General features: G+C 40.3%; 1 protein-coding gene across 1 annotated transcript; it reads right to left on the minus strand.

Annotated features, from left to right (window-relative positions):
• Positions 1-827: 827 nt before the first annotated feature.
• il17c (interleukin 17c) lies at positions 828-3,644 on the minus strand. Its single transcript, XM_029432893.1, has 3 exons — positions 3,513-3,644; positions 3,168-3,400; positions 828-1,646 (listed from the first exon to the last, which is right to left on the minus strand). Exons 1-3 carry the CDS (start codon positions 3,525-3,527, stop codon positions 1,397-1,399), a joined length of 498 nt encoding a protein of 165 aa, XP_029288753.1. The 5' UTR covers positions 3,528-3,644; the 3' UTR covers positions 828-1,396.
• Positions 3,645-9,361: the final 5,717 nt, after the last annotated feature.

The following is a 9,361-nucleotide window of genomic DNA, read 5'->3' on the forward strand; positions in this document are numbered from 1 at the left end:
CAAAAGGGGCTTATTGTTATATTGTCTGTCATGAAGACTCCCAGATTAATGCAACATGTGTTTTTGTTTGAGCAGTCCCACCTCTGTTTCATCTGGCATGTGTAAGTAAACCCTGTTCTGTGTTTACAATTAGCAAACTTCCAACTGCGTCATGGGGTTGACACTACAGGTGAATAGTGTACACCTTTTAACTAAGATATCGCCATCAAACTTCCCCAGTTTATTACTTGCATAAAGACAATTATTTTTTGTGTTACAAGTTTTATGAAATGTTATGTCTAAAAATGCGAATTGTGCATTATGTAATGCTAACTTTTGGTGAATTTAGGAGAAATCTACAGACAAAGTTAGTCAAATAAACTCTTCCCACTAGTCTGAATGAAGACATGTAAGGAAGCTAAATAGACCAAAATCTCTAAATTGACTGCGATGTTTTTGCCTGTAGAGTCTCCTTGAATTACTTACTTATTATATACTCTTGGTAAAAAGTCTTCTATTCAGTGAGCTAGTGCAGAGTTTATTTCTCAGTTATGTTGGATGATGATGATTCATAATTAATACATTATATATTGTAGCCTCTACTGTGTATTTACAGTGTGACTCACATATTGGGGTTATAAAGTAAGTACCCATTACAATTTAAAATAGGTCAATTTATTGTTGTATTTTTTATCTATACTTCTGCATCTTTGGTAGCTTTACTGTAATAAACATGTTGAAAGGAATACAATAAGGAAGCAGGAGAATTAGTTCTTTCAAATTATTTTCTTTATTTTGCTTCAAAGAAGCTTAACTTTCAGTCTTTATCAGACTTTGTATGTCCCACTGGAACAAAATCTACAAGATATCCAACATAAATAAATACAAAGTTTTCCACATCCACTCGATGTGCATTCACCAGCTTTCAAAAGCTCAAACATTTCACATGTCAAACAAACCCAATAAATAGATAGTTATTTAAATATTATTAGAAGTTAAATAATTAATTTACAAAACTATACAATAGCTATTTTTCCCGATGACAAAGCCATCAATATGAAAATAAATACATTATTTCGTGTATTATGTTAACATTGGCTGCACTAGGCAGAACTGTAAACAAGTCAGAATAAAGAGCATATGGCCTACAAAGACCTACAAAACACATTATAGATGTATCAATTATGTCATCCATTATGACAATAAATAGGCCTATAGGTACAGGCGGATGTGACTTTTGACTTTTGAAGCCTCATAAATGATCGCAGGGGGTCGTCCGTGTATATAAGAGAGCAGACTGGACCCTGTTCCCTCTGAGACAACAGTCTGCTCACTTATCACACCTTGGTGTATTTTAAAACAAACACAACATGAACTGTAGTGTGACAATGTGACAGCAGGTCTGCATGGATCCCTTCTAGAAGGAGGAATTGACTGTGGCGCAGGTACAACCCACAGCTACATTCACATTAACTGGCCTCAAACGGTATTTCTTTCCGTCCCCACAGGGCTCCTTCTTGAGAAACACCCTGCTCTGCATTATGTGGATGGAGTTGTAGTCGGGGCTCTCCACTGGGGGTCTCTTGTTCTGGATCAGCACACATCCTGAACACAGGCACTGAGCCTTGGCGTAGGTAGAAGGAAAGTGATCCTCCTTCGTTTCAAGTCTGGAAAGGAACAACATGACTCAGTGAGCAGCTTATCTAAAGACAGTGAGGAGTGACTGAGATATGTGATATCCAATTATGTATGTTCAAACATACATAAAACCTGCACATTAAATCCAAATGGAAATATTCTGAGTACAGTGGTGTCATTTGGAGGGTACTTCTCCCTATCTTGACCTGAGTCCACATTGAATCATGGACTGCACACCAACTAGGGGCCCAAAAGCCCCGGGCACACTGCGTCGGACCATTTTCATAAATACAGTTGTGTTTAATCAAATTACTACAAAGTGACACAGTCAGTAAGCACTCAAGCATAGTGGCTGTTTTTCGGGAAATAATAAAACTTCAATTTAATGTGTGCTTTGTGCACTGCCCTTGAGAGGGATTTACGAGGGACAGACATACACAAAGCACAAAGGGGCCTCACAAGTCATGTTTTGTCATGGGGCACCCAAACAGATTCAAAGAAGGTTTGCTCACCTTTATTCCTCATTAAAAATCTAACCTTATTAAGTGAGCTCCTAAAGATAAGGAAGAGCTATGGAGGAGGACTTTGTAGCATTACTGGGACTTTAGAAAGCGCAGAAGGACTGTAAGTAAACACTCTCCAATCACTGACAAACAGGCAGTCATTTTAGATTAGGGATTGCACATTTCACTCAGTGACACAATTGCTTGGAATGACGTTGACACATATGTGACACACGTCCATGTGTCAACAAAGCTGCCGTCATGTAGAGGGGAATTTTGCCTTTCTGGAGCTGCCGGGGCGGTGGCGTGGGGTGAGCAAATATTGTGCAAATATTATTTTCCCTTTAAGAGTCACTTTATAGTTTTACTGAAACGTTATGATGCTGAGTGATGCCTGAGTTTTATGGCTGCACCATCCTATCATATGCAAACACTCAATTTCAATTAGATTCTATACGCTTTATTGGCATGGCATTTGGCATGTGTTGCCAAATCTCAATTATGATTATGCATGACAATAGCCTATATGAAATTACCAAAGAATAGAGTGAATAACAAAATTGGTTAGAAAGAGAAATATAGATAATGAAATAAAAATAAATGTATCTTGCTTGAATATTATTTTATAAAGGATCTTTAGGATTATTTAGGATCTCTATGCAATTATTTTCCATTCCAGTTGCTCTCACAACTTTTCCAAGACAATTCTAAACTATATGACATATGAGCTTAATTAAAGTTTCAGAGGAAGTTAACACCTGGAAGAAGCAAAAGCACATAATGACAAAGCATGCCATTCAAAAGTCCCCTCTGAGCTCACAACCTATCAATCACTGGGACAAGCATGCATCAACCAGTTTGGCCATGTTTTATGTTGTCAGGATCATAGTTCCTACAGAGTATACTCGATTCCGTCAGACTCCATTAGGGGCCCAATTAAGCGGTCCAACCCTTTAAAGTCACTGATTCCACTTTTGTGGTGTAGCCTATCTGAACAGTTTGAAATAGGCCTAATAACTGTGCTAATGGTGACAGGATGTTACTTACACGTATCTCCAGGGGGACAGGGATCTGGCGTTGATGTGCTGAGGCAGCTGCTGCGGGAACATCTCCACAGGGCAGGAGTAAGGTGAGCCAGATTCTTTCGCTTGTAAAAGCTCCGGATGCTGCGGGTAGTGGCTCAACTGCTTCTCTGCTGCCTCACTCAGCTCGTGCTCATGGAGGCACCGGTTCATCTTGCACGTCCACACAGGTACGAGAAGAAGTCCAAAAATGAGAATCTGTGGAGGGGTAGACAGACAGTTGAAGTGATGGGGCAGCAGAGAGCAACAGTATCAGCTTCTGTCTCTCCGTCTCTCCGTATGTCTCTCTGTCTGTCTGTGTCTTACATACCTGCTTCATGTCCATCCTCTGTCTCTCTCTCTTCTGTCTGACTGTTAACGAGGGGATCTGCTTCGATTTTGCTTGCCACCATCCTCAGCCGTCTACTATTTATTGAGCCGGTGCACCTGGGAATAACCGGCCATGAGGAAATGGAAACGGTATTTTGTTCCTCTACTTCCTCTTTCCTAATTGAAAGTAGCCTACAGGTAGTCCTATAGGGCCGAGCGTAGCCCAGGAGTTTTCTGCACACCCACACACAGAGTGCCGAGAGGCTGACGGCACTCAGGAAATATGCTGTCAAACACAAACAGTGTGTTGAAACAGAACACTGGCTGAAGGGAGCTCTCAGTCTACTTTAAATCTACCTAAGAGTTAAATCCAGAGGCTTTTCATTCGTTTGTGTAAGACTAATATGCATTTACCTGTTTATTTCAGGACACAAATATGTTTTACTTTTCATTTTAATTTTAGAACAAAGGCAAATGAAATCTCATGTATTGTTTTAACATATATTTGTTTGAGAACACATATAACTTTATTGATTTATTTATTCAGAACTCTAATATAAACTTTATTAATTTAGTTTTAGAACACTCAGAGAAAGAAAAAAGAAGAATAGTGTATTTGACTGTTTGTTTAAGAACAGATGTTATTGTTTATTACACTCAGAAATAAACTATTTATTTTGATATTTCACTCAAAAAAAACTAAACAATAAAAACATTTAAATGTATTTGTTTGTTTCAGAGCACCAAGATATTTTTTAATTCATTTACACAGAACATTCAGGAATAAAACAATTTAAAATATATTTATTTATTTCAGAAATAAAAAACAATTGTATCTATTTATTTCAGTCCATTAGGAAATCCTCAATAAGAAATACAACACAGCAATGACACACACATGAGCCATTGACATGAGAACACACAGACAAAACAGCTCCAGGCTGTGTCAGACTATGATGATGTAACACAACGTTTGAGAATTCCCAGCAGCTATTCTTAGCAAACCTTTGTGTTTATATCTCAATGGCACTGAGGCGTAAGAAAGTCTTTGTTTTCTTCTTTGTGTAAACCCTGCTGTGATATAATGATACGGTGCCAGGCCTCAGCGATTGTTCCTACTGTTGCCTCCAACCTTACAGGATTACAACACTCTCTCTATATACAAATGTGATAATTACATCACATCTCATCACATCTAATTACATCACATCTTATCGTCTTATAAATTATCAAAGTTTGCTAATAATAAAATACAAGGAAATTTTTTCCCAAACACAAACTGCGGCTCAATGTATGAATTGTTCTTCTTCTGTTAAACACAGTTTCATCTCTCCCTCTCTTCTCGCTCCCTCTCCCTCTATCTCTCTTACAACCACTTGATATAACAATGAAAAAAAAAAGTTTTGAATACAATTAGTTATTTGGATCCATGTCAGTGTTTTTTGTTTGCCATTAGGAACAAGGTGCATTTCTGTCAGCAGAGGAACATGTCTAATCCATCCACCTCTAGCAATCCCCTCAGGCAGTGAGAAGGGGTCTGAATGTGTGTGTGTGTGTGTGTGTGTGTGTGTGTGTGTGTGTGTGTGTGTGTGTGTGTGTGTGCGTGCGTGTGTGTGTGTGCGCGTGTGTGTGCGTGTGTGTGTGTGTGTGTGTGTGTACAACTCTTACACTTTAAACTTGATGCAGCAGATTTATACCTTGTACTCAAGAACTGCATTTAGGTCTGACACTGTCTCGTAATGAAGGATATGTGGAAATCACTTTAGTTTTTGTCCAAATCAAAGTGAAGTTCACTTTATTGATTGAATATTAGCTGTGATGAATACCAATAGACAATTTTCTTATCGGCGTTCTATTAGCTGAAAAACTATGAATGATATGCTGTATGAAATGTAAAGTGTTAATATTACCTGAAGCAAACAGGAAAAACAATGAGATTTGCGGCATACATTATTTTTGCATTACCAACTGAAAAAATCCCACTGTGATGCAAAAAGTTTGCACTACTCTAATTTCATGGCATGATGATGCCATTTCAAAAGGAGTTGATTTGTGAAAGGAACTTTTTGTCGCCAATTTCAATCGGAAACTCATAACTGTAACATAACCTTAGGTTTGTAGCATAAGTTACCATGGCGAGCCATTTAAAACAGAGTGACATTTAAAGTTCTAGCTTTAGGCTCAACATTCGCTAAACCAACAATCTTGCTTCATAGTACCCATCCTACCACCTGCCCTCTGGACCCTATCCCCTCTCACCTTCTTCAGTCTATTGCGCTTGACCTTCATCCTTTTCTCACCCATCTCATCAACACTTCCTTAACAACTGGTTGCTTTCCTAACACTCTTAAAGAGGCAAGAGTGAACCCTCTCTTAAAGAAACTCTCACTCAACCTTTCTGAAGTGAACAACTACTGACCTGTCTCTCTTCTTCCATTTCTTTCCAAAACACTTGAGCATACGGTCTTTAATCAACTCTTGTCTTACCGTCACCAGAACAACCCTTCTGATCCACACCAATCTGGTTTCAAGGCTCCACTCAACTGAGACTGCCCTCCTCGCTGTCACTGAGGAACTTCACGCTGCTAAAGCAGCCTCCCTCTCCTCTGTTGTCATCCTTCTGGACCTTTCTGGTGCGTTTGACACCGTGAACCACCAGAATCTGCTCTCTTCCTGCTTGAATATTACCTAAAGGACCTTACCCACAGGGTAACATGGAGAGGGGCTCTGTCGGACCTTTGCCAACTCACCATCGGGGTACCTCAGGGCTCCGTCCTGGGTCCCCTCCTCTTTTCTCTGTACATCAACTCAATTGGCTCTGTCATTCACTCTCATGATTTCTCCTACCACAGCTACGCAGATGACAGATGACTCAATTGATTCTGTCTTTTCCCAGATCTGAAACCCAGATGGAGGCACGGATCTCGGAGGATATGTCCCCTAGGATCTAGTACGATAATGTAAAAGTACGATAATGTAAAAGTAGAATAATGTAAAAGTACTATGTAAAAGTACAATAATGTAAAAGTACTATGTAAAAGTACAATAATGTAAAAGTACAATAATGTAAAAGTACGATAATGTAAAAGTACAATAATATAAAAGTACAATAATGTAAAAGTACGATAATGTAAAAGTACGATAATGTAAAAGTACAATAATATAAAAGTACGATAATATAAAAATAGATAATGTAAAAGTACAATAGTGTAAAAGTACATTAATGTAAAAGTACGATAATGTAAAAGAACAATAATGTAAAAGTATAACAATGTAAAAGTACAATAATGTAAAAGTACAATAATATAAAAGTACGATAATGTAAAAGTAGATAATGTAAAAGTACAATGGTGTAAAAGTACGATAATGTAAAAGTACATTAATGTAAAAGTACAATATTAATGTAAAAGTACGATAATGTAAAAGTACATTAATGTAAAAGTACGATAATGTAAAAGTACGATAATGTAAAAGTACATTAATGTAAAAGTACAATATTAATGTAAAAGTACGATAATGTAAAAGTACATTAATGTAAAAGTACGATAATGTAAAAGTACATTAATGTAAAAGTGCGATAATGTAAAAGTATGATATCGTAAAAGTAGATTCTTGTCGAGGCTCTTGTCATTTCACTGACTCCTGCAGCTCCCTCCTTGCTGGACTGCCTACATGTGCCATCCGACCTCTACAGCTCATCCAGAATGCAGCACCCTGACTTAACCTACCCAATGCACCGCTTCTCCACTCCCCTTCACTGTCTACCAGTGGCTGCCCGAATCTGCTTCAAGACTCTGGTGCTGGCCTACCATGCTGTGAATGGATCAGCCCCTTCCTACATCCAGGCCATGGTCAAACCATACACCCCAGCAAGTTCACTTCACTCTGCATCGGCCAATCAGCTCGCTGCTCCTTCACTGCGAGTGGGACCCAGATTCCTCTCAAATAAAACCGCCTGTTTGCTATCCTGGCTCCAAAATGGTGGAACGACCTCCCCATTGATGTCAGGTCAGCAGACAGTCTTCACATCTTCCATCGCAGACTGAAAACTCACCTGTTTCGACTGCACCTCGGCGAATGAGAAAAACAAAACAAAATAAACACAGTTCTTTGTATGTTGTACTTACATTGGTTTGGCTTATTTATTGGATTCATATTTTAGTTGAATTCATATTATATTATTTCTGTATGTTGCACATTTGTTTGGCTTATTTGAAGGTAGTGTTCTGCACTTAAATGATTGTACCTATTTGAAGCTAATGTATTTGCAAGATTCTTGCTGTTCAGAGTTGTATCCTCATCATTATTTGCACTTATTGTAAGTCGCTTTGGACAAAAGCGTCAGTAATGTAATGTAGATAGATAGATAGATATTTTATTCATCCAGAAATTTTGGCATTCAGTAGCTTAAAAGACATTATACATTTTTTGACATTACACCCCCCCCACCCCTCCCTCCATTAAAAGGTAAGTACAAATAAAATTTAAAATAAGCGATAAAGGCTGTACATTATAAATACAAATGTAAGAATATAGACTTTTATAAATAATTACAAAAGTTGGAATCCCCAAAAGAGTTCTTGAGCCTGTCTGTGGAGCAGGACAGGGACAGCAGTCTGCCGCTGAACACGTTCCTCTGCCGGGTGAATATGCTGTGCAGAGGGTGGTGAGCGTTGTCCAGGATGGATGACAGTTTATCAAGGGTCCTTCTCTCTGCTACTGTCACCAGGGAGTCCAGCTCTGTGCCCACTACAGAGCCAGCCCTCCTCACCAGTCTGTCCAGCCGCCCAGCATCCCTCTTCTTGCTGCTTCCTCCCCAAGACACCACAGCATAGAAGAGAGCGCTGGCCACCACAGACTGGTAGAACATCAACAGTAGTTTCTTGCAGATTTTGAAGGACCCCAGCCTTCTCAGGAAGTACAGACGACTCTGCCCTTTCTTATGAAAAGTGTCCATATTTGCCGTCCAGTCCAGCTTGTCATCCAGCTGCAGGCCCAGATATTTGTAGGACCTGACCCCCTCCACGTCGACCCCCTCGATGGACACAGGTTGCAGATGTGGCCTGATCCTTCGGAAATCCACCACCATCTCCTTGGTATTGAAGGTGTTCAGCTGCAGATGGTTCGACTTGGACCACCTCACAAAGTCCTCAACCAGGCTCCTGTACTCCCCCTCTTGTCCATTCCTGACACAGCTAACGATCACAGTGTCATCTGAGTATTTCTGCATGTGGCAGAGCTCAGAGTTGTGCTGGAAGTCAGAGGTATAGATGGTGAACAAGACCACAGTGTCGGATGTGCAGCCTTTCAGCCTGACGTACTGTGGTCTCTCTGTGAGGTAGTCCGTGATCCATCTCACCAGATGTGAGTCCACCCTCATCTCTGTTAGCTTATCTCTCAGGAGTAGGGGCTGAATGGTGTTAAAGGCGCTGGAGGAATCAAAGAACATCATTCTCATCGCGCCACTCCCCTTGTCCAGATGAGAGTAAGCCCTGTGTTATAGAGGATGGAGTCATCCACGCCCACCTTCGCCTGGTATGCGAACTGCAGAGGATCTTGTGCATGGCGGACCTGGGGTCTGAGGTGATGGTGCAACAGCCGCTCCATGGTCTTCATCATGTGTGAAGTCAGTGCAACCGGCCGGAAGTCATCTGTTTTCCCTAGGGTGTTTCGTTTTGGGGACAGGGATGAGACATGAAGTCTTCCAGAGAACTGGGACCTCCCCAGCCGCAAGCTCACGTTGAACGTTGAGCTCCCCGAGTTCAGCAGAACAGGCCTTTAGCATCCTTGGACACACTCTGTCCGGGCCAGCTGCTTTACTCTTCAGCTCTCTGCTCACCTGATCTTTGG

The sequence above is a fragment of the Cottoperca gobio genome, chromosome 6 (assembly GCF_900634415.1).
Source record: "Cottoperca gobio chromosome 6, fCotGob3.1, whole genome shotgun sequence".
Classification (NCBI taxonomy): Eukaryota; Metazoa; Chordata; class Actinopteri; order Perciformes; family Bovichtidae; genus Cottoperca; species Cottoperca gobio.